Below are 26174 nucleotides of genomic sequence, written 5' to 3'. Positions count from 1 at the left end.
CCTCCCCCCCACTCCCGGCTAACCGTGCCTCGGGCGGAACTGCGGCGTCCCACGAGAACCCGTTTTCTGCGAACCGTCAGAAGGCGCACGGTGACCTACCTGGTTCCTGCCCCTCCTGACGTGCCGCGCGGTGTGACACCGGGGGAGGGGGGGTCTTTATACAGCCAGCGGGAGTGCTGGCCGGGGAGAGCGTTATTGAAGGATCCTTTGTTAGGGTATCGAGCTTATGGCTTTGTACTGTCAGCCGGAGAAGTTTGAGTGGCAATAAAAGTTGCGATCCTATGGTGAGCGGCAATTGCGTTTCAGATAGCATTCAAAACAGCGCTGAATATGACTTGCAACAAATGTTACACATTTGAATTTGTAAGTGCAGATGCGTGGTTAGAACGATGCGTCTGTATTTCTGAAGTTGATTTCCTGGAGTTCTGCAAAGCGGAGCGCGTGTCGGAAGTACTCTCGTAACTTCAGCTTCGAATATGTATATATGTATCATAAATAAGGCAATCAGTGAGGTAAATGTGCTGAGAGGAATTGCATCTGTCACGTACAGCGTGCTTTCCAGCGATGAGCGTGGCGTTCTGTTGTATCGCAGGTAGATATGCTGCGACTGGTAACATTCAGAAAAATAAGGGGATGAATGTAAGCTCAGGAAAGCAGCACGGCTGAAGGCTGCAGCCATCCTCAGCCTCCGGCCAGTTTGATAGACAGAGTGACTTCAAAATTAGAATTATGTTCCGCTGACCCGGAAACTCAGTTGGATGAAAGCACTAAGACGAAACAAAACAAGCAGTTCTCAGATACCTATGTCACCGTTGCTTTTTTTCCCCTCCTTCTTGAATATTTTATAGGTTTTGAACTATTTGAACGTATTTTAGGAACAATGATTTTTTTTTTTTTCTTTCCGCTTTCTCCCTCACGGTGTCCTGATATGCAGAGTTTTAGCTGATACCTTCGTTTTTATTTCTCTGCTTAAACTCTGAAACAATGCGTGGCTGACGGGGTTTGTGGATGTAATTTTCCCATTCAGTTTAAATGGGTCGTGTGTTCATGTGGGTTCGAGGTCTGGGATGCAGGGAGAGGTTTTAGACCAGGCAGTTTTAGGTCCAGCTCTGAACTGAGATGTGAACTGCTAAGTAGACCTTTGTATCTATGGAGAGAGGAATCTTTAGGGTGCCAAGGAGACACAAAAGGCTGTTAGGGCAGATTTATTTATTTATTTATTTAAAGGAAGTGAAGTCCAAGACACCAAATTGGGGCCCTATTAAACCATTTACTCATACCACCTTTAGAATTAGACATTTTTGTCAGTGTTGTTCAGAGTAACAATACCATGGAGTTCTGATGGTATTGGGAATGTTGGTTTTTTTTGTCTTCCATTTTGAATCTTAATGTTTGTATGGATGAAGCTGATGCCTCAGCACAGTTCTTAAGTGTGCATTGGTTCTTACTTACAAATTTCTGCATTTTTTTTTAAATTAATGAAATCTATATCTACTAGGCATAGTAATGCCTCTGTGATGTAAGCACTGATGTAAATCACCTTTTTTTAGTTCAGAGAAATCTGTTTCTTTGTGATGAACTGTTTTATGTCTGCTTCTGAGTGTTAAAGTTCGCTAAATGTGAACAGATTTGCAGATGGAAAACCAGGCAATCACAGTCAAGTGTAATGCTTTTGAAGGCCACTGGAAATTAGGCTAAGTTGATTAAAACTCGCATGTTTTTATACTAATTGTGTACAGTTAATTTCACAGAATCACACTCAGGTGCAGAGTCAGATTTATGTGTGTTTTCACTGTTGAACCATTTTCCTCTCTCCAGAAGAGTTACCTTTTATGCTAAGGGCTAGGTATGGATTATGATCTTTAAAACCGATGGCACTGTTAAGATTAGTGGGAATAATTCTACAGTTGCTCAATCATATTTTGTTATACTTCTAAAGGGAACTCTCAGTTATGGACTTGAATTAACTTCTTCCATGGTAGTGTCGTTGTGGATGATTAAACCGTGTTGTTCTTGGATAGGAGACATCCAAAGAAATCCTGGGTGCTGCAAGAGGGGACGTAACAGACTCCCAGGGTGGCACTCTTTTCTTTGGGTTTGTAATGAACCAGTGCCCAGCATGGAGCCAGTTAGATGTGCAGTGAGTCAGATGGAAAGCTGACATCCTATCTGCTGGTTGGAAATCCCTGTATGTTTTACTGGAGAACTGTTGCTCGACTGAGGATCTAAATTTTCCTGTAGACATGGCTTTCTTATTTACTTGCTAGCATAAATTGTTCTGTATCGTTGCTTGGGTACTGATAAATTACTGTGTTCCTCTTGATAGGAGGCTGTGCTGAGTATAGTAATTTTCTGTATGTGACCTTTAAAACATTTTAAAGTCTTTCTAGGTGAAAGATGTTGTACAAATGTAAGGAACCTAGAGCTGTAATAATCCTTCATTTCTTGGACAGATCTCCTGCTGAAGTTCATTAGAGGTATGAGTAAGGAAAGCTGAATAGAACTCTAACATGCTGTGTTGAAGAGGGCGCTGGTAACCGTCTCTATATTTAGGTTGCCTAATAGTTTCCATTAAAAAGAATTTGTATGATCTCTTTGTGAAGTCCTATTGTTTGCAAAAGCCATTGAAGTTTGGTAAGAGGAAGAGTCCTCAGGCTAAATAAGTGGTTTGATTTCCCTGCCCCATGAAATTAAGTTTTCCTGAGACATAAACACTTGAAAATCATCATTTCCCCTCTGTCACTTGTGTTGTACAGAAAAGTAAAGTAATTGCTGGAACACTGAGAAAGCCCAGACCTCTGCAAAAGCACCAGTGGCAATAATATTGTGCTGAAAAGCCAGAAATGAATTATTTGGCTCCCGAGGAGGTTATAGCGGGGTTGCTGAATTTGGTCCAGCTCTTACAACTGCTGCATACAACTAAAAGCTGTTTTAGTGGGCTTGCTACCATTCCATTTCCTTCTGTGCTTCATGGCACTGTCTGAAACAGGAGCACTCCAGTACTGGTTAAGCTTCAAGAGCTGGGCTGGGTCCTTGCACAAACCTATATTGCAGCAAGTGTTAGCTCCCGGTTTGTCTGTTCTTCAGTAAGATGGTTTTTGTTTTTCTTGCCAGCTAATATGCTTAGTTCTTGTCATTTAGGCATGTTGCAAGCTACCAAAGATTCAGAATTCCAGCCTTACTGGGAAGAAGCAGTTAAGAGGATTGGCATTCTCTGTAAGGGGATGTACATCTCGTGCCTTCTAAGAGGCTGAAATACCTCTCCATCACATCTCTGCTCCTTCTTTCTCATATCCTATTAACGCACTTGTTACTCAGTGGTAGCATGCAGATCTAAACTTACCTGTCATATTGCTTTCCTTAGTTTGATTCCTATGCATGTGTATTGTGATCTGGTCTCTACCTGCATGATCCCATTCTTTTTTCTATGCCATGACAAACTGCTTGTCCATTCAGTATAGAGGACGAGCATGCAGGGAAATGTGAGAAGTGCCACAGGAGGAACTGCAAATCTGGCTTTTTAACTCTGCTGTGCGCATGAAGGAAAACAGGGGAGTAGGGTACGTGATCAGTTTTCTCTTTCTAAACTAAAATAAAACTAAGATAAAATTGTGTGATTTTTTTATTATTTTTTTTTAATTAGGAAAAAGAGCAGACTACAAGGGGATATTTTTACTAATTGCATTCCCTATGCTATTAAAGGAGAAGGATTGCTGTACAAAGATGTAGCTACTTAATGCTTGTTATGCTTTTATTTCATTTTATTTTTAAAGCTTTTTCGTTTGGTAAAACTTCATAGCCTTAACTATGAATCTGTGAGTCTAGCATACACGGTTCTGAAGTATTTTTCTTTTGATGAGGAGGAAGAGAGAGAGAATAAGGAGATAAAACAGGTACAAGTGACTTCCGTGGAGTGAATTTTTTTCCTAGATACTCTTCTGTGACACACGTCTTGGTCCAGCTGCTATATACATCATTTACGTAAAATAACCTCTGAAATTTGCAGCCAGAATGAAGTCATATCAGGTCAAGGTGAATTTCTGTGGAATCAGGATGCCTGCATTTAACGCCTTGTGCTTCTGAAGCAGGGACATATATAACAGCTGAATAGGGCATGGCTTCCACATCCTGAGCTCTATTGATCTCCCTTACTGAATCGTTTTCTCAGCCTAACATACAAAAAGCCAGCTTTAAATCTTGACAGACAAAAGAGTTAATCTGAGATAGAAAGAACTCGAATGCCATCTTTGTATGCTTTCTTGATATTTGTGCGTGCTCCTTCATTGTGCTTTAGAGTGTGACCATTCAATACGTGCATTTTCCGTGTCTGACAATCTCCTAACTATGAGATACAGGTCTTCACTTGAAGCTGTCATTAGTTTGTTTTACGCCTTGAGAAGCATAAATAAAGTGCTTAATTTTTTAACTTGGATATCAAGGTCATTTTTCTTCGGGAAATATGTGCAATTTGTTTAGTCATGTACCATCTGGATGTTTATAAGCACAAATCAGTTACATTTAACCAAAGCTGGTATTTGTATTTCTGTTGAAATGCCGTGCTGCTCAGGACGAGGAATTGGTTCTTATCTGGTGTATCTGGTTTAACATGTCTGTTTTACAACAGCTTGTTAAGGACTCTCCTCTGCCTTCCAGCATGCAGCCTCTGTGCGTACGCGCATGCGCGTGTCACGGGAAGGTTGTGAAGGAGAAAAAGAGGAAGAACCGCCTGTCGTGCTGATTTTACAAATACACGACTGCATCGAGCTTAAGCTGGAGAGCATTTCACTACTTGTGGTAGTTAGAGAAGAAAATATTTGCAGCTGTGAAGTGAGTGGAAAAGTCCTATGTAATCCATGCTTTACTGAGCTCTGTACTACGAGTCTTACATTTTAACTTGAATATGAGGAAAAGCGTGAATAAATATTTCTCTTTTATTTGTAGATAGCAAGCTGATTATCTGGTCGTTCTGGGTTTCAATTCTTATTTTTAAGAAGAGTCTTTGAAAGGAACCTTTGGAATTCTTTAGGAATTTATTTAGAAATGATTTTCCCTGAAAAATATGTTTTCTTTTTTCATATAAAACAATGAAGTTATTTTTATTGATTGGAGCAACTCTTTTAAATGCACTTCATGGGCATAGCTTCTATGAGGAATAGACAATATAATGGACAGCCAAAAAATAATATGTTTTTGAAATAGTACATAAGCTATAATTTCTGTTATACTTCGGACTTTTTTTTTATTTCTTCCTTCCCGTTTTTAAAGCAGTCTTCTCAGAACGAAACAAACAGTATTTCACGTGGTGTGCAGTCATGATGATCAGAGGGCTGGAGCACCTCTCCTATGAAGACAGCCTGAGGGGGCTGGGCTTGTTCTGCCTGGAGAAGAGTAGGCTCTGGGGAGACTTGATAGTTGCCTTCCAGTAGTTGGAAGGAGCTTATAAGAAGGAGAGAAGTGAGCTTTTTTACGCAGATAGATACTGACAGGACAAGGGTAAACAATTTTAAACTGAAAGAAGGGAGAGTTAGATTAGATGTCAGGGGAAAATTTTTTACTGGGAGGTGGTGAGACACTGGCACAGACTGTCCCTGAGAAGCTGTGGGTGCCCCATGCCTGGAGGTGTTCAAGGCCAGGTTGGATGGAACCTGGGCGACCTGATGTGGTGGGTGGAAACCTGCCCCCAGGAACTGGATGATCTTTGATGTCTCTTCCAACTCAGGCCTTTCTATGATTCTGTATTAGGCTAAGTCCGAGTAGAGCCTGTTTCGTGTAACTTTGACAGTTAATTTAAACCTAGTTAGTTGTTTCTTCTTGCATGATATTGAAAATGGTAGTTAGATGAGAGGTCATCTTTGGTCAAAAACTTAGGTGACTGTTATTGTTTGCCTTTTATGTTTATATACTTTATGTAATTAAATACTTAGCAGAAGAAAATCTATGCCTTTATGTAAACTCTCTCTCCTATGACAGTTAATTTTAGAGCTCTTGGACAGGAGGAGAAACTTATTAAATATTTTCAAGATCTCAGCTCTCAGAATGGAGTTAGCAGACATGACTTCCAGAAGGCCATCTTGGTTCTTGGGCACTACAGAATCACATTTAAGAATGGCTTGTTCAGCTCAACTGCACCAAAGCCAAGAAAAATAGATTAGTGTTTGTCTTCCACAGTTCCTAAAGTAGTAAGAGCTCTGAGGAAGTTTGGATTCATTTTAAGGATAGTTCCAAGAAGGCTAACATATCTCCTAGTGATTATTTGGCTTATCCATGTTGCTCTAAGAGTACAGGATGGAAATGATCTGTGAGCTAAACCCTTCCACTGAACTGAAAGAGGATCTGTAAACACAACAGCTTGTTTCTAGTGCTTTTTTACCCCTCATGTTTTTCTGGATTCCTGACCTTTCTGTTCAGTAAGATAAGTTGATTTGTACTCCCCCTATTCTCAATGAATTTCCCAGTGTATTTCTAGTTCTTTGCTTATTGAGTTATGGTTTCCCTGTTCACTCATTTGCTCTTGCCAAACCTTTCTCAGACAAACAAGTTTGTGGCAAATCTTTCAGATAAGTAGCAGTTTTCTTCTGTTTATATTATAATTTTCTTTCTTCATTCTTCAGTTTGCACATCCATTTCTTTCTGTGGCATCCCAGATGGATAGCAGACCTTCAAGTTTAATGCTTAGTTGGATTATTTCTTTCCAAATACCCACTAAGTTATGAAGCTTGGTATTGCTTCTTCCTTCTTTTGTTCAGTATCATGATGTTAGCTTATCTGTGCTTTGTGATCTGTTTGATACCCTACATTTTCCTGTTCTTTCCTATCGCATTCTTTCTAGAGTAGTTTTGTTCTTATGCAATTGTAGGGCTTGTGGTGCTTTATGCTATCTTGCTTGTGATTTCATTTTTTGATTTTTGATTTGTCTTAACTCAGAATGGGTTTAGCAGATGGTTTCCAGCACCTCTCAGTGTGGTGCTGTTTGCTTCTTTTGTTCCTTATTCTTTTGCCCAAGTCATGGTTAAGTGTATTAAATAGTTTACCTGTAGAACCTTAGTATAAACGATGTCCTACATCTGTAATTGGTGGTTGAGAACTATGAAAAACAAACCTAATTTTAGACTTCCTTCTGGACAGTTTCATCCCAGTCTTAGTCTAGCTAGAGTGACAGAATGTATTTTTGATGGCATTGCAAATCAATGCTCGAGGTTTTGTATTGCTTCTCTTCTAGTCACTCAGACAGTTATTCTGTTAGAGAAACTAGAGTGTTTCAAGCCATTCGGCTTTATCCTTTATATGCTCCTAGCTGTTGAATAATTTTCTTCTAGTACCGGTCTGAAATTTGAGTTAGGCTGAGTCACTTGTTATTTCCTGCATTTTTATTTACCGATCTTGTGACTTCTCTTTCCCTTTTTTGGCTCAATTTGATTTCATGAGTGCATTTCATTAGCTGTTGTTGACTGCCACATACAATATTTAGTAGCCCGATCTGTTTCTTATTCTAATTAGTATTCCTATCCCCATATTTAATTTGATTATATAAATTAATCTTCCCTGTGGAGACTGAACCAAAGAAGCCTTTTTGCTTTCTGGTCTTTTCTTTCTTTCCATGTTTGATAATGGATATACTACTTTCTTTCAATTTTCATGAGGAAATACTTTCCTTTTGAGTGTGAGGGGTGTGTACTTTGGGTTGGTTGGTTGGTTGGCTGTGGGTTCTTATTTATTTATTTATTTATTTATTTATTTATTTATTTATTTATTTATTTTTTGTTTTAGGGCCATCAGTGGTATTCTTGCGTGCTGTGTCTTTCCTTGCAAAAATAATTAACTGTCCTGGTCTGAAAGATACTGGCATTTGAATAAATACCTTCAATAAGACTAAAGACTAAATAGATGAAATGAGAGGTCTTGCTGGTGAAAAAGATGCTCGTGAATCACTTGCAAAGTGGTCAGAAGTTGCATTTGCTTATCCACAGCTTTTTGTAACCATTTATCCTTTACTGCTGTGACTGTCTCTATGCTTATTCCTGTTTAATAAAACTCGATTTACGTATCTGTACCTCTCATCTTGAAAGTCACGTTAGGATAGCATGCTTCACAGAAAAATTTCTTGTAGTATCGGATGTCTTCTCTACTTGGTAGGTACAGCCAAGCAAAAAAGAAAATACTTCAAATTTAGCCTAGTGGGATAAAATATTAAGTGTTCGTTGTACGTGTTTTCATACAGTCGCTTATCGTGATTTAAGTAGGACAGGGAGATCCTGAAAATTATCTGTTCTCTCTGATGTGCATTCCACTGATATGTGGTGTGTTGATGTAGAGCAGGCTTGAACTTGGAGAGTTCAGCTGCAGAATGTTGTTGGAAGGCTTTTGTCTGGCAAACCTTCCATCAGAGATCAGACTGAAGACTACAAGATACAACCTTGAAGCCTGCTACAAGTTTTTTTCTTGGTTTCTTTTTTATTTCTTTGGAAGTTGGGGAAAAAAGAAAATGAGCAGTGGAAACTTTTCCCATCCTAACTTGCTGAAACTGGACTGGGACTTATCTTCAGACTTTTCCATAATGCTTGAATATGCAATATCTGAATGACATAATTCAAATGACAATGCTCAGTAGAAAAAAAATGCGTGAATGAGTAAAGGTTTTAAAATTAACTTTATAAATAAAGTTCCTGATTCCAAAAGCAGGAACAAGTTGGTTTAATGCATTTGCTGAAAGTTGTTTGTACAAATATTGTTGAATTCTGTGATTAGTATCATAAGCTAGAATTTCTGTAATTAGATGAAAAAGGAAGAAGGCAACGACTGATGATTATGGCCTTATTTTCTGTTAATATGCATCTTTCCTGAAGAACATCAGAGAGGCTTGGTTTTAGGGAAGGTGCGTAGTTTCTTCTCCTCCATAAGATGGGCATCTTTGTGGGGCTGGCTTTGAGTGGAGGAAGTATGTAGAATGCTACAGCCTTCTGGAAAGATCAGACACGCCGATGATATAGAACAAATAAGATGGATCAGAAACAAGCTCCTTCCTGCTTGGTCACAAAGTTAATTGTGGCAAGTACTGACCCTGTTTTGTGCAACATCAGCATGTCTCATGTTTTGAGTGTGTTTTGTTTTTTTTTCTTTTTTTGCACAGTATGAGAAGCATCACAGTTTCTACTGAAAGGGAATGGAGGAGCAGCCTGATGGATCCAATCCTTTGTGAGATTGGGAAATGTGATGGAGAGGTCCCTTCCCCATGAGTACCAAGGATCTAGGGGTCTTAAAAGCCCTTATCTGCCACTTTCTGTGCAGATTCACAGATACTGCCTCCCCAGGGGATGTTGTTAAGGAAATTGAGCTTCTACATAGCACATTGTCATCTAGGAAACACAAATGGGTTGATACCCATATGTTTCTCAAATGGGATATTTTCAGTGTAGCTATCACTTGCACTGAACGTCAGTAAACCACGGTTTGTAGCATATGGGAAAGAATTTGTAATGCGTGTGAGAGGTTGAAGCCTAAAAACTGTTTTTTGGAAAAATAACATTTGATGGCTGACTTAGGAAGTATCCATGAAGACAAATTTGGGCTTTCTAAATGTCTTGATATGAATATTTCTTTCGAGGGCAGACAGTTGTGCAGCGTACCAATTGTCTTCAGGAGACTTGCTGGCCTCATCTGTTAAATGTCATCTGGAAAATAGGGCATTCCCTTTAAGGGAATGATTAAATAGGGACACTGCCTCAAGGGGTGGTTTTCTGCACATTTATACAGTGACTGATAAAACCATATGGGTCTTGTAAGTCTATTCTAATTGAATCAGCTTTTATTGAAAGATAGAATTGCTAGAAATGCACTGAATGGATGAATTCCAAGTCAATGATTCGCATGATAAAACAGCTAGGAATTTGAAAGTGCTGGAAATCTGAGCTGTCTGAAAGTTAGAATTCAAGTATCTATAGCATGTGTAGAAATTGCATTGTACTCTGCAGTACGCAGATGGATCTGCATTATGTTTTCCCATGCAGACCACTAGTTCCATTGTTTAGATGGTCATAATTATGCATTTGTCTTATTTGTAGAGACAGTGTTCTGTACTGCTAACACTAGGATATGTCAGAAGCAATGGTAATGAGAAAAGATAATTTGGGGTAACAAAGTAAATTACCGACGTTGAAGATGCATTTAATCATGAACTGCTTCAGTGTTGAAATAAACACTAGTTTCTCACAAGATGACTTGGTGTGGTGATTAGCACGAGCATATTCCTGTGGCACAGCAAGCTAAACATCTTTTAATCTGATGGTCTTCATTCTGCGAATAGCTTAATAGAGTGCTGATGACTTGAGGGTGAGCTGATCTGTGTCAGTCCAAGAGCTGCTTTTCCTGCTAGTAGTGTAGTTTAATTGCTAGCAACTGTAGTATCTGCAGTACAGGAAACAGCTATACGAAATACTTTTTGCTTTTCATAATGCAATTTTAACTGCTGAAAATGTAAAGTGGCATCGTTACGTGCACTGCTAGCTTCTGCATAGACCACAGGTAGTGTTATCTAGTTGGCCATAGTGTTTGCAGTGCTGTTCAGCATACACAATAGTTCTGGTTCTTTGCCTTTTGCTTTAAATGATACCACTCATTCATTTACGCAGCAATGAATCCTCTCCCATCCCCTTCTTGGTAATAGGTGGTAAGTTGTCATCTGCACATGCTTGATTATGGAATACTCCAGTGGCAGTGGGACACAGATTTGTTCTGGGTTTTTAGTGAAGTTGAAAAGGTAGTTTCCTTACTTCTGGAATATTGTATAGTCAAGTCGTTTGGGAGGACTTGGAAGCTCTTGTGGCCCAAGGTTCTGCTCAAAGAGCTTGCAGGGCAGACGCGATGGTCAAATAAAAGATAAATGTGACTTATAAGGTGAATTTTTCTTGTGTATTCAACCTAGAAAAATTAAAATGCTAGCTGGAAAATTGCCTAGTGGAAGAAAATAAAGTCTCAAAACTTCGTAGCTACTAATTTGTGAGGATGTGGAAGAATGTATTAAAAGCCGGCCTGTGTTTTGTGTATGGAAATGTGCAGCAGTTCTGTTTAGTTATTTGGGAATGAGTTTTTTGTGTTTTGACAGAAACAAGTCAGTACTCCTCTTCTGAAAAATATTTCTGGATCTGCTGCTTTAAATGTTTATTTTCAAACCAGTACTTGAAAAATTGTCTTACTGAGGCACAAGAGATCAATAAAGAACATAAAGTTAGTGACCATTTTTCATCTCATCTGCACTGCCAGACTGTGTGGCCTTACACCTCACTGATATGGTTTGTGCATAAGCTGGAGTAAATGGCTTAAAATTTAAGGCTGAAAACTTCCGCTTTCTCACTTGAAGTTTTTGAAGATTCTACCATTCGGTATGTGTTAAATGCAGTTCAGTTGTTACTGATTTTCTGTGTTATTACATAAGGGCAATTACTGCAATGACGTAATGCACGTTTGTATGTTTTGGTTCTATTGATTTCTGTATGTATTACAGGGAACCTAAGTAATTTACATCCATTTATTTTATGGAAAACTGTCACAGCCATTGGAAACTCAAGGGGTGTAGATGCAAGAATCTCTAGCCATATTATAACGTGTTTTGCAGAAACTCTTCTGAAAAAGTAAAAACATGCTGTGCTGAAAGTGTTGAAGTTCATTACCTGATATTTGCAGTGTAGCTGGTTATCGCTGTATGAGGGTGGATGGAGGAGTATAACTGAATTACACAAAATTCAGCAGCTGGTGGGAGGAAAGGTGGTTTATTTCTTAGTACCTCCTGCTTCAGAAAGGTGCTGTATTACTTGCAACAGAAAACCGGATTCTGAAATATATATGTATCTCCTTTTGGAGACATTTAGACTTTCTGGCGCCTGAAGCTGCGTGGTCTTGATGGAAAAGTCACTTTCCAAAGCTGCTGGTTGTAACTGTCCTGTGATCTTCAGAGTTAAGAAAAGCTTTCTGAGCTCTATTATAAAGTTCAGTTAGAATGTTGCATAATTAATATCATTTTGAAAAGGGGCAGAAAGTTTGTCTGTAATATTGCTCAGTATTTAACTATGGATGTGCATTCTAGAAGTTGCTTGAAGTGATGCCATAAGAATCGCTCAAGACATTCATATCTAAGTGAAGATATTCTCCTGATAATATGCATGACATGAGCACTTTTTCACCTCGAAAATTTACCTGAAACCACTTTCTCATATCCTCCCTTTTGTCTCCCTTGTTTGAAAAGTTGTTTACTGTAAAATAACAGTACAGGCATCTTCCAGCTGACTCCAGCTATGCATCTGCTTGCCCCAGAGGTTAGGAATAACTTTTAATTTTTAAATTAATTACTCTAATTACTATGTTAAGATATATTTGAGAATTTGAACCTGAGTACAGAAACGAGGACATGCAGGGAAGAAGATTTGACTAGGGACTAGCAAGAATATGGTTATTAAGTAGGAAGTATGCAAAGATAAGCTTTTCTTGAGATTTCAGTAATGACTGTGAACTAAAAAAATGGAGATTAGAGTATTACAGTGGATATCAGATTTCTATTAGCTTCTTGAGACATTAATATTCAGGATAGATGTGAGTGGAAAATGATCTTCAAATAAATTATAAGATATTTAAAGCCTGTACATTTGTATTGAGGAATGATTCAGTCTAGTAATGAAAGAATGGGGTAGGATTTGAATTGTTTGACTTTGTTCTCAACAAGATTTTAATACACTTGAATGTATTCTACTTAGACTTTTGAAATACATATATGATACAAATATCAGCAGAACAAGATTCTTACTAGGCTCTGGCCAAACCCAACCATGTTGCCAACAGTAGCTTTCTATGGATTACAATAGCATAGTTATAGAATACAATAGAATAGTTGTGAACCGAGTTTCTTAAAACTGAATAGCCACCATAATGGTTTTTTTTCTTGTTCAAGAAGATGAGTTATTAAGAAAAAAAAAAACAACAACAAACAAGCTCTCTAATATTAGCTCTTCTGGAGCTTGTCTTTTATGTTTGATGACAGTTCTGGGAAGTGCTGAGAGGGCGAGCTGTAACATTCTGAAGTGTGTGGCTCTGTGGAATGAAAATACGTGCAGTTCTTGGTGAGCTGAGCCAACAGATCTGGTACTGTCTTGCAAATGTATTCTAGAAACTCTTGTGGAAATGCACTAGATTATCTGTTTGGTTTTTTTGTTTGTTTGGTTGGTTTTTTTTTTTTTTAAGGTTATTTTTTGCAGAATCGTAGTTTTGAACTAGCTGGGATGTGAATCTTGCAACATCTTTGTGAAATCATATATACAAGTGGCATTTAGGAAGTGATATTTGTGCAGTGTTTGGTTAGGTGTCTAATGGCAAGATTTGATACCCCAAATTGAAAAGAGACAGAAGAGATTGAAATAATCATCACTTGGCTGGATTTCTTTGTGTTGCCCAGAGATGAGAAAAATATGATAGAGGTTAAAAAACTAAAGATGCTGAGTGATAAAGAATATTGACTACTACAGCTATGTGCAGTTCTCTGTACAAATATCTGAAATGTATTCAGGATGCTGTACCAGAAGCAGTACATCATATGCTTTTAGTATATGAAATTGTACCTTTTCCAAGAGTGTACTGACTTACGTGATGTAAAATATGTTTGCTGTTAGCAAATGGGTTGCACACTGGAAAAATGCTTGTTGGAAATGGCCTCACATACCATGTGTATAAAGCACACAACCTGGCTGTTTCTTTACCCCATCAGTGTCTTCATAAAGGCTGAAGCGATGAGGAGGAGAAGGCTGAACTTAGTCTATTCTAAGACCTGTTCTTTATCAGGGATTACTCTTTTTTTTTTCCAGTGGCAGTGTGCTACAAAATGCAGACAAGTAAAGATTTTCAGTCTACATGCTGCCAGAAGAATTAAACTCGTCTAAGAGATTTGAAGACTAGAAAACCCCAGACATCTTAACAAGGCGCTTCCGAAATCCTCTCAGACGAGGGAATAGCAAAGCCTAGTGGAGGAGGAGGAGTACTGATAGAATGATTGAAATTAGAATTCCATTTGAAAAAAATGTTGAGTAACTTAACTCAGCTTAGTCAGTATCACACAGAAGTCCCACAGTAACAGATGGAAAGGAGATTATCAGGTCTGCAGGGCACTAGAGAGAGAGAGAGGGAGAGAGGAATGGAGTTGTTTTCGTAGTGATGTCAATCTAGAGTAGCTTCTAGGTGAACAAATACACAAAAGTCTTGTACTTTTGATAAGAAGTGAAGAATTTTAAATTTGGTGGAGGGTAAACCTAGAAGAGTTCGACAGCAGCCTCTAAAAGCTTGTGTTTCAAAAAGGGAGACAGACCCCTGGAAGGGGGTAAGTGGAAGGGAGGACAGTGAGATACAATTAAAGTAGGAGTAGTAGTTTCTCTGTGCTTCTGCTGATAAATAGCTGTAGAGTTAGCAGTACCGTTCTCCCATGATGGAATATTGTGAGAGCTAATATATTAAAGATTGAGATCGTCTGGTTGCAGTGAGTGTCAACAGAGATGGATGGCCATGACGGTAGAAAGTTCATGCTAAAGGATGATCCATGGGACATGTTTTATATGGAATTCACAGGACAGCAGATCTGTCAAAGGAAGAAACAAGTGGTGTGATTATAGGCAAATGAAAGAAAAGCTTCTGTGACTAAAGCAAATATGAGTGCTTGAACAAACATTTTTGGCTATCCATGTCATCTGAATTAAAGTACGACAAAGAAGAATTTGAATAAGCTTGTAAATGCAGCATAAGATGGAAGGAAAAATAAAAGGATTATTAATCAGATAGAAAGTGGAGGTATTGTCATGATGATGCTGTTATAGCCATATTTCTTTGTAATTGGCAGAAATGTGTAGCTTAGGAAAGGCTGTTTTTCAAATGGTCTTCCTTCACAAGTAGTAAGCAAAGGAGCTGTTGGACTTCTGTTATAGCTAGATGAATTTTAGGTATTTTTTCCTAGAAGCTGGCAGAGCTTTTCCATTATGCTTTGCCTGAAGATATTTCATTGGGAACCCCTGACTTTAGAGTTCCTGCTACCTTTGTCAGAACTATGACAAGCTTTCTGGGCTTTAATGCTTAGTGCATCAGCATACTTATCCTGCGTCTTTTAGAACTCCAAGACTTTTCCAAGAAGACATCATAAAGAGAATGTGTGTGTAGTGTGTGTAATGGCCAAAGCATTTATTTCCTGTGCTGGTCCCATTCTGTTGCCATTCAGCATTGCAAGAGTTTGACTGAAGATGACTTGTCTAAGTGGATTAGTTACTGCTTGTAAGGCCTTTTGGCAGTAATTGAAAATCTCCGGAGAATGAAATTCAGGGCATTAATTGACTAAGGTTACTGGTTTCCAAGCCAGTTCTGCTGTGCCTTGCTGGTGAGGCAGAGCAGACTGCAGAACTGTGCATGAAGCTGATGTCAAGAAACATGTTGGATTCCTGGCTTGAGTCTTTGTGGTGAGAGCTGTCAGGCAGGCTGTGACCAAGAGGCAGATGACCTGGAAATTCTCTTCAACTTGGAAGCCCAGGTCCAGTCCTCCCAAATTACCTGAAAGTGAAGAATATTTTGTTCTTGAAGAATAATGTGGATTTTTTGAGGACAGGATTTTGTGACCAGGGGCTAGGAACAATCAGTAAGGATTCTTGCTCCAGATACTTCTAAGCTTTCTTTTTTGAGGGATGATCTGCTGTCTTGAACAAAAGGTCAGAGCCTTCCTGAAGGGAAGTTCAGATAAATGGTACTGCTTAGGGATTATGGGTATCTTTAAATAAAACCTCTTTAAGTCTCCAAAACATGCCTTTTGAAAAATTTGTTTATTTATTTTAAGAAGTGAAGATCTTTTCTACCAGAGGAACGAAGAGTGAAAATTATAGGAAGTGTGAAATGCCATGTAGAAATTCTACATGAAAACAGGTGAGAGCTTTGAAGAAAAACCACAGGCTTTGTTTTGCTCAGGAGTGAAACATATCCTGGGAATGAAAACATGGTAGTAGATATTACTGATAAATCTGAAAACTTAAATTCTTCTGTTGAATAAATGATTCTTGGTGTACAGCAGTTATCTGTTCTTTGTGGTGTCATGAACATCTCATCTGTCCATGAACCACACACTGACCACTACTACACTGGGCAGCTACAACACAGTATCCTGCTGTAGGAATAGCACTTCACAGGCAACTCTTTCTGATATCTAGGGTGGGGTAAGATGTGAAGAGCTTTGTAGAAAAGCAGGGAATAAGATGAATTTGAAAGCTGAATTCTATTGTCAGGCAAATAAAACTGGGCTATAATACTGTTAGAAGAAAAATGTGAAGAGTAAACTGACCAAGGCTCAGCAGCAGACAAATGCCTGGTTTAATGTGTGATATTCTAAAAACCTGTAGGTACATTGTGCACATGGCACTTTTGCTTTACAAAATAGATAGTTTGCCAATGGGACCGAAAAAGCTTCCAGCAAGGGCTTTTTGTCTGATTTGGAACCAGGAGATGGATGGATCTGAGAAGAGGAAAGAGAATGAAAAGACCATATTAGTATGGATCCAGGTCATCTGTTGTAGGCCATCTTTCAGCTTGATTGAAAGCTGAGGTTGGCAGCATTTCCAAAATTCCATTCTGTTAATATTGAGAATTAAAACTTCTAATACATCCGTAGTTGTAAAATATGCAAAGCAAAGGAGATACAGCTTCGAGAAAGAGTGTGCATTTGAGTATGTTCTGTATGATATATTCTTCAGAATACCTGAACTTTCTAAACTATATATTATAGATGTTAGTGCACTTCTTCCACAGCAGGTTGGAAAGGTATATGAGTTCAACAGTGAGATATAATTACATCATCTAACTTTCCACATGAAAATTTCTAAGTTCTGAAATCTATGGGTACTGGGAGAATAGGAGTACTACTAGTTCAAGTCCATCATGACTCACATTGAATCAAAGCTGCTCTGTTGGACTTTCAATGTCTGCACTGTGCTGCTTGGCAGTTTAATTTGGTGGGCCCTCTTTGTTCAGGTTGTGCAGCACCAAATGGAAGAATCTTCACCTAGCCCTGCAGCCAGGGCTGCGTGGGAGCTGCTGGAGACCCAGGTAGACCAGGTTGGTTCATGGAAAAACTGTCGCAATTTGTCCACTCTAGAGCTACTTTGAGAAGTACCTCAGGTCTGTCAGAATTGGAGTTGTGCTGTGAGTAGTGCCAGAGACTGCTTTATGGACTCATGATGGCTATAGAAGCAGCGCTGTGCAAGTGTGCTTGTGCTCTGACTGAAATAAATTTGTAGAATCATAGAATAACCTGAGTTGGAAGGGACCTACAAGGATCATGAAGTCTCCATCGAGGACCACCCAAAAATCAAACCCTGTATCTGAGAGCGTTGCCCAAATGTTCCTTAAATTCCAGCAGCTAAGTTCCATCCCCACTGCCCTGGGGAGCCTGCTCCAGGGTCGGACAATCTTCTGGTGCAGACCCTGTCCCTAACCCCCAGCTGCCCCTCCCGTGACACAGCTCCATGCTGTTCCCTCGGGCCCAGTCGCTGTCACACAGAGCAGAGCTCAGTGTTGTCCCTCTGCTCCCTGTGAGGAGCTGCAGCCGCCATCAGGCCTCCCTCAGCTCCTCGTCTCTGGGCTGAGCAAACCCAGGGACCTCAGCCATGTACCTCTTGCCCTTTGGAACCTTCACCATCTCTATAGCCCTCCTTTGGATGCTTGCTAATGGTTTTATGTTATTCTTATATTGTGGTACCCCAAACCGCACAAAGTGCTTGAGGTGAGATTGCACAGATCCCAAGATACTTCAGCATTATGCCAGCATTGTCCTGTTGCATGTTGGAGATACAACGTAGATGACTTAGAGTTTACTGTACTCTGCTGCAGAAGTTATTATATCGTATAGAGCTATTGTTCAATTAGTTTTCAAAGCTGACCTGCTTTGCTGTACTTGGAACAAGTTGCTCACCATTTCCAAAGGGTCAGCATTCTTTTTACACAGATTATTGATGGCTGTCCGGTGAGAGAGATTAAGGAAGATCTCCCAAATGACTTACAAGCGATGAGGCATTGTGTTGCGCCCTGGGAAGGGAAATGACTTGGGGCAAGAGTTTTAGATATGATGTGGGTCTAATACGCTGTGTGTGTTTTTGGATGAACGCTTTTCATCTCTAGGCATGTGAACTCTATGGTATAAAGCACTGTGGTTTCTTTCTCCTTTGTTCTTCTTTTGATTATGCCAATAGCAGAAATTAGCTCATCCTTCATATTGTTAAATATTTCCTACCTTTGGGAGAATCTGTATTGAATACATTTCTGTACAGAAATCCTAAAGAGCCAATTCTCTGCAGCTTCTGTAAACGTATCATCTAAAACAGCAGCAAAATCAAATCCTGTAAAATGAAATGAAGTCAACATGAAGTTCACCTCAGTTGGAAAGGACTGTTAGCTCTTAGCGTTTTGTAACAGTGTATGCCTCTGTTGAAGAGTGTTCCACATACAACAACCAAAGTGAATTATTAAATAAAAATGCGCCATTTTGAGAGGCTGACTGTATATCTAAACAAACAAGATGTATTGTATTTATGAACGCCTTTGCCTGCGGTTTTGGATTGTTCACTTGTGAAGTTGTCCCAGTGGGAGAGGCAAAAACGTGATAATTTTAATACGTAAGTTTATAGAGCTTCTTTATGAAAGCTGGTTAGCTCAGGTGCTCTTGAACATGCTCAAAAAGCAAATTACCATAAATGTATTGATAGTTTAAAAGGCAGACTTAGCACTTAGCTGTAGCAGCCTATTACAAGGAGTCTTAACTGTTTTTGAAATCCAGTAATTGAAATTGTTGTATTTTGGCAAATTATCAAAATCAATTTCCTCTTACAGGAATAGATTTTCATATATTTGACTTCTCTGCAAGAAACCTTTCCTCAGTGTAAGTTCTTTCATGTTTGAATGACATGGTTCAGCTACAGCTCAATCACAAACAGTTCTATTGGTTTTGAAATTCCATGAGTGGTGAGGTTACTTTCTGAAGCCTGCGTGCCTTGCAGTGCTCAGCTGCAGTTCAGTGGCCCCTCTTTGAGTACCTAAGGAGGGGGAAGGGAGGGAAGGAGCCTTAAAAGACTAAATCACTGTTGAGAGATGTGAATTTGTTCTTTTTTTTAGTTTTATTTTTTTTATTATAATTTTTTGTCTTAGTTGACTTCTGTTCCTTGTGGCAAAGATCTTCTTTTTAATTCTTTTTTCTCTCTGTATCGTTTTATGGTACTAAGCACTAGATAAACGAACTTCTATACTGAATTTCCCAACTGTACTCTAACAGAAATATTTTATGTTGGTTGCTCTCAAAGTAATGTCTTCTATTCATTTCCATGGAAAGTGCAACAGATACAAAGTGCACAATAACACTACTTGATAGAGCAAATTCTCAGCTACAAAACGCTGTTTTCCAACATAGTCATCACCATTAGCTATGTGTTTTTGCCATGACGAATGAGAGTCTGCATACTGTGGTCATAAAAATCTGCATGGTTATCTGGAACGTGACTTGTCTTTCACTGTTGCCACTGCTGAAATGCACCACCCACCACCTCACTGTGCTCACATCCACTGGTTGGTCTCCACAAACATTCAGGAAGTCAGTGAATTTCATTGTGCCATTTTTTCCACATCGAGGAATTTAGTGACATACTTCTGCTTCATCCACACTTCCATGTCAGATTCCATTCTGTCAGACTGCCCCTCAGCTGCCATCTGTCACACAGCAACAACATGGAATGAAATACTGGTGGGAAGATTCTACCTCTACTGCCATACCATCAACATCCGCCTCTGACTTTGTAAGCCAACATAATAAAAAAGGAGGGATTATTTTCAGAGCAGCGCTTGTAATTTGCCCTCTGGAATTCAAATTATTCCAAATTGAGAAATTGTGGAATAGATTTTTTTTTCATCCCTGCTCTTTATGACGTTTCTCTGCTCATGGTGTTGTCCACAACTCTGGGCAACAAATCTGCATCAAGAAATTCACTACTATCTTACTTTGGTAACATGTCAGATTATTCTTTCAGGTAACCACAGTATTGGTGTGATTGTCACCTGGCCATCACGAGAAGTAGTGATTCACTCATCCATCTCCTGGAGCAATCTTTCAATCGAGAGATGATAATTTTGTTTCTATATCACAAGTGTTTTCCACCTGAAATGACAAGTTTGTGCATCAACTTCACCTCTGTTCTTCCTATTTTCCTATGAATTACTATGACAGAAGTTAAAACAGTTCTGAGGCAAATTTTCATGAAAATATCCAAGTGTGCTCACTTGTTACAGCCCATTGAGTCACTTCACTGATTTTGGTCTCAATACAAATGGGTGTTTTTCAAGGTACCGCTTACAGTACTCAGCTTTACTCAGCTGAGAAGCATACACTCTTATGTTTGCTAGCTGATATAAGCTGGGTTTTTGTAATTGAATAATCCATTGCTCATCTTTTTCTCTTTGTGAGTTAGCGTGGACTTAGCTCATGAGTGCGTATTTAGTTGAATTATAAGAACAAGAACATTTCAGGTTAGAATTTTCATGTTCAAGAAACCTGTCTTGTGTGTCCTGATAGAACCTGGTCAGTTGCTTCTGATGCCAGCTTTTAGAGTATATGTGTTCTGACAGCTATATTCTATTTATTCTATTAGTACTGCTGTACATGTTTCTTTTTTTTTCTTTTTTTGTGAAGAATACACAACAGGATTTGTCATTACCTTCAGGGAATTTGTTGGAGTTAAAACGCCTATGGCCAACAGTGGGTTTAGCTGTGATACCTGAAAGGTCATCTTTTTCCTTTCTGAGATATGGATTGTGTGCTTCAGTACTGCAGTACACTTAAAATGTACTCCCTCTTCATTTGAGGGGACTGGCAGCGGGTGATGAAGTATTCTTCCAGAAGGCTTCATGGTTTGGAGCTCATTCCATGCAAGTCTGAATATAGCACTTAGGAGAAGAGAACACATTGTAAATTCTTGTCTCCAAAAGCTTAAAAAACATAAACAAGACAAAGCAAACCTCAACTGTTGTATTTATTGATAATGCAAGTGAATCAACAGGCCACAATGGGTTTAATTTTGATATGCTATTTTAAAGAAGTACTCTCATATGTATGTGTATATATATATATATATATATAAATTATTTTGGTGGTGGTGGTGTTTTATTTTTTTTAATTGAGTGTTAATATTACTAACTGCTGTATAGAAAGTTTTAGACTATTGTTTAAAGCCTAAGCTTTATGTGGATATACATATGTTGTATATATATGTGCACACAGGAAACCTCGACCCGTCTCTCAGCTGGTTGCACAGCAGGTTCCTCAGCAATTCGTGCCCCCTACACAGTCAAAGAAAGAGAAAAAAGACAAAGTAGAAAAGGAAAAAAGTGAAAAGGAAACAACTAGCAAAAAGAACAGTCATAAGAAAACCAGGTAAAAATTTTGGCAACTTTTGCTGCATTGGTAAAACGTAATTAGAAAAGCAAATATGAAAAAAAATGTTCTGTGATTTTACTGCTTTGTGAGTCCTGTGGCATACTCTTTCAACAATAATGCTAAATATTTGAAGTTCCATTGTTGTAGGATGCCAGTTACGCACAATGAAAAGTTGCAGTTTGTCATTTTAACCAGAAGATGGAGACCAGCTGAATTTAGAAAGAGTTGGATATTTTGTTAAGGGATTCAACTGTTTTTTTCACGCCACATCAAATGGTAGATACGCAAAACATGATTGCTAGGCTCAGGAGAAGAGAGGGAAGTGGAGGGACTAATTTTCATGCGGAATATTGCTGGAAGAGGCAGGAGGAGTGGAGAAGAAATGGGGGTAAAAGGAGACAGGGAAGAGAGATGGAGGGAGAGAATGTATCTCATTACAGGAGAGTGGGAAGGTGACATACTTACAAAGAGATTTTGAGAGGCTGAACTAGGGTAGAAATTAATGTGACACTGTAAGATATGTATGTTACCTAGTGATAAAAATCCCAATGCTATTTGGAATGCTGAGTGAAAGTTTGGACTCTTGGAATGGAAGTCATGACACATTACAGTACAAGCAAGCCATTGTAAAAGCCTCGTTCTTGACCAGAAGAAAGCTCCAAAACAAAGGCAGCAAGTCCAGCCCCCAAACCATCACTGCCTAAGCATAACATTATTGCAGCAGAAATGTGGTGCCAGAAAGCTCAGCAGTATACAAGACATGTAGTCTAATCAAAAGTGGGAGGAACTATTGATTTTTTTTGGAAGCATTCCAGAATAGTCCAGCCAAGGAAGATCTTTTGGGATTAGTTATGCAGAGAAGTAGCAGATGCTTCTCTTGTGCCTGAAATAGGATCATCAGGATCAGAAGCTGGGAGAGATTTTCAGTCAGGAGAGAACAGTCTTTAAAATAGTTACGGTTAGGATTAAGGAGACTGAGATGTTCCAGCAGGAAGAATGCATTTACATTTTTCTCTAATACTCAGATGTCTTACCACATGCAGTTGAGGCACTTAGTTAAGAAGTACCTAAAGTTAAAATAGTAAGTATTTATGAAGCTAATTAAATATTATAAATGGAAATAATCATTATTGGATTGCAGTAGTACATTAAAAATGCAAAAGAGAGGCAGGGAAGAAGAGCAAACAAAAAAAAAACAAAACTAAAAATCTTGGATGAAATACTGATATTGAGATTTGCATTAAGAATGGCTATTGGAAAAAATACTTAAGCACTTCAAACAATTTTTCACAGATTTGATTCACTGGATACAAATGCCTAGTTAGTTTAAGCAGATTCCTTCAGTATCCTCTTGGGAAGAAGATATCCTTTTCTCTTTGCCTGAAAACTTGTATATTATTGCTGGAAACAGTCATGAAATCTGAATGCACGCTGAATATGATTAACACACTTCAGACATACCACTTATGCAGGCTGATAATGCTGAACTTTTCTCTCTGTTCCCATGCTATAGAGCAGCAGCTTTTCAGTTCTTTTAGATTCTTCAACCACACTACTTCAGCCCCAAGGGAACAAGATGTCAAATCCTTGTTCTATTCTAGCAGAGGAAAAGCAGGAGGTGTTTCAGCTGAAGTGGCTGGGAACCAATTCTACTTCAAACAAAGTCAGATGATAGGATAAAGGTTAGGACTCTGCTGTTGGCACACCTGCTACAATATGATGTCATATGAATTTATTTTATTGCAGCTTGAGCTGGTGAAAGCTGTGGAGTCAGTTAAGTGCAGAAAGCTATGCCATTCAAAATTGCTTGTATAAATTCACCTGTCTCGTGACAGTTTGCCGTGATAGTCAAAAGAAAATTGTGAATTTAAAGTCCTTTATGCTCATCACTAGCAAAAACGTGACAACAGAATATCAGTCAGTGTTCTTTTATGATTCTTCATGTTGTGAAAATCAAACAAATGAAAGAATAGATGAAGAGACTTAATTTATCTGTGCTATATGATTACTGAGCTCTTTGCATATCTTAAATCACAGCATGTGTTAGGGATGCCAGAATTATTCTGTGAAGGGCAGTATAAATACTGCACTAGCAGTCTTATTGAGATTTTTAAATGAAATACAACTGCTGCACTTCTGTGTGGAATTTGTAGCTAAAACTGCATTGTTGAATTCAGAAGGCACAGGTGAGCTTTTGGGACACCAACATCCTCATTACTGAACACCATTTGCTACCTAGAATTGTTGCTGCAGGGACGCATCCTTTCCTGGGTCAGATTTATAACTTCTTCTAGCCACAGTAATGAAAATCATAATTAAATAATAATTCAAATAAAAATAAATGAGTTGCACATGTGAAGGTTTGTATTGTAAGACAGTTAAAATATTCACATGATAAATTTTTACATAATCTTTGTCGAAGGTGGAAAAGGTGTTATTGTCACCTATTTTTAAACTTAAACTTATGGGAAATACTCTATTATAAACACTTGTGCTACATTGTCATCTTATTTATTACATGTTCCACAAAGCAGTATTACGCAGATGTTACTTGTATGTCCTCCAGAGCTCCTAGTAAGAGGGAGAAAGACAAGATAATGAGATGGTGTGTGTGTTTCTAATATGATTCATTATGCTTTGTTTAGGCCACGATTGAAAAATGTGGATCGAAGTAGTGCTCAGCATTTGGAAGTTACCGTAGGAGATCTGACGGTCATAATTACAGACTTTAAGGAGAAAACTAAGTCACCACCTGCTTCCAGTGCTGCTTCTGCAGATCAACACAGTCAGAGCGGCTCTAGCTCTGATAACACAGAGAGGGGAATGTCCAGGTCATCTTCACCCAGAGGAGAAGCGTCATCACTGAACGGGGAATCTCATTAAAGTTTATTTCCTCCAGTTTCTTTAGTCTCTTCTCTTTAAAACATGCAAATACGTAACTTCTGCCACCTGTTGCCACATTTTCATGACAGATTATCCATGCACAATGTTTACTGAAGTGTAATTTATGCAGTTTAGAAAGAAGAAAAAAAAAATGCAGTGGTAGAAATAATTTAAATGCAATCTAAAAATGCTTACGAAGCATTTTCAGACCAGCTGTTTAATCTTTGTGTGTAAAGGTGCCATGAAAATGTGGTTTGAATGTTCATACACAGTGTTACTGGTAAGTCCATCTTCACTTTTAGTTTAGTGAATTCTAACAACTCTTGGAGTCTCTACTATTGGCATGTACTGAATTTAAATTTTTATAACATAGTTCAAGCTGCCTAAATATGTATTATCTGAGAATTGTGAAACATAGTTATATGTATGCAAGTCAAAGATCAACTTAATCAACTATTGCTGCAACAGAATTTTCATAATAATTATCTTAAAAACACCTGCTGGTACTTGGTGTGGTTAAATAGGAAAATGTTATTAAATAAAACATTTGTATGAATTTTTGCCAATGTTTGACACATTTTACTAGATTACTGTTAATGAATTATGTTAATGGTTTTACCAATATTTTTTCACACTTAAAACACTTATTGAAATGTTTACAAGCAAATACAAAAAAATTAGTAAATCCATTCTAAACATCGATTGGTTAACTCTACAATTCAGGAAAAGTCACTGTCACTATACACTGGTATTCTACGTTTAACCTCAGATGACAGCATTTGGCAAAACTAACATTAGGAAATACGAAAGTTTGGTAAAGCTTTAAAAATTACTGAAGTACAGTTTTTGTTTCTGCTTAGTGCTGTTCCCTCGCCCCAGATTTACCTAGCGTCATATAATCAGTTGCCATTTCATTACAGAAATACCAGATGTTGCACAAGAATAAGGAAATAACAATACTATTACTATTTTTTTTTAAATTATGGATCAACTTCTCTTGATTTGGCCTATTAGAAAATATTATGTCATAAATGATGTGTAAAAACCCCATAGTATCCAACTTCATGGCATAAACTGTCAATACTTTATGCACTTAGCAATATACTAATACAGAGCAGAACTATTTACAGTCCCATCTGGTATTATGTAAAATTACCAATAAAATATTTTTGTGAATACAGATTTTTGCATTTTTGTTTACAGCCAATAAGTGTTTTGATATATACGCATCCAATTCATGTATAGATTTAAATTACAGATTTGGGTTGAGTACAAAAGTCCATTTAGCTCCTTTCAGTGAGATGGTCCACTTACACTCCTGTGATTCTTCTTCTTCTTTTTTTTTTATTTATATATATTTTTTTAAACATTCAAAATACATAAGTTTAAGCCCATGTAAAAGTTGAATGGACCTTTTTGGTAGTGAATCCTAAATTATTCCCAACATGTGGTACATCTTCATAACGGCTAAAAGAATGGATTTTTGTAGCCCCTGACAATTGTGATGTTTGGTGGTTTCTTGTAGTAATGTATTTTTCTGTTTTTAATGCAGTACTTCTACAGGCACAATAGTACTGTTCTATTTTGTAAGATGCTAGTTGTGAAATACAGTTAGTTGCATAAAATGAAAGTCTGATGTGATATCTGAGAACATACATACCTCATTCCTTGGTGTTGCTATTTAAACTTTTTAGACATCAAATGTTAATTATAGGCTATTTCAGGTAGATAACTACTGACCTGTTTATTATGTATTCTGCTTTATCTTACTAAATAGGATGTCTGTTCATTGCAATTACTTGGCCAAATCTTAGTATCTGTA

General features: G+C 38.2%; 1 protein-coding gene across 1 annotated transcript in view; it reads left to right on the top strand.

The window, feature by feature from the left end:
• The window catches only part of YAF2 (YY1 associated factor 2), a 36682-nt gene extending 10508 nt beyond the window's left edge, over positions 1 to 26174 (top strand). The window contains exons 3-4 of the mRNA XM_031552131.1: positions 21271 to 21466; positions 24115 to 26174. Coding sequence (XP_031407991.1) covers positions 21271 to 21466; positions 24115 to 24352 — 434 coding nt within the window. The 3' untranslated portion in view covers positions 24353 to 26174. The remainder of the gene's footprint in view (positions 1 to 21270; positions 21467 to 24114) is intronic.

The sequence above is a fragment of the Meleagris gallopavo genome, chromosome 1, assembly GCF_000146605.3.
Source record: "Meleagris gallopavo isolate NT-WF06-2002-E0010 breed Aviagen turkey brand Nicholas breeding stock chromosome 1, Turkey_5.1, whole genome shotgun sequence".
Classification (NCBI taxonomy): domain Eukaryota; kingdom Metazoa; phylum Chordata; class Aves; order Galliformes; family Phasianidae; genus Meleagris; species Meleagris gallopavo.
This window is presented reverse-complemented; position numbering and strand designations above follow the sequence as displayed.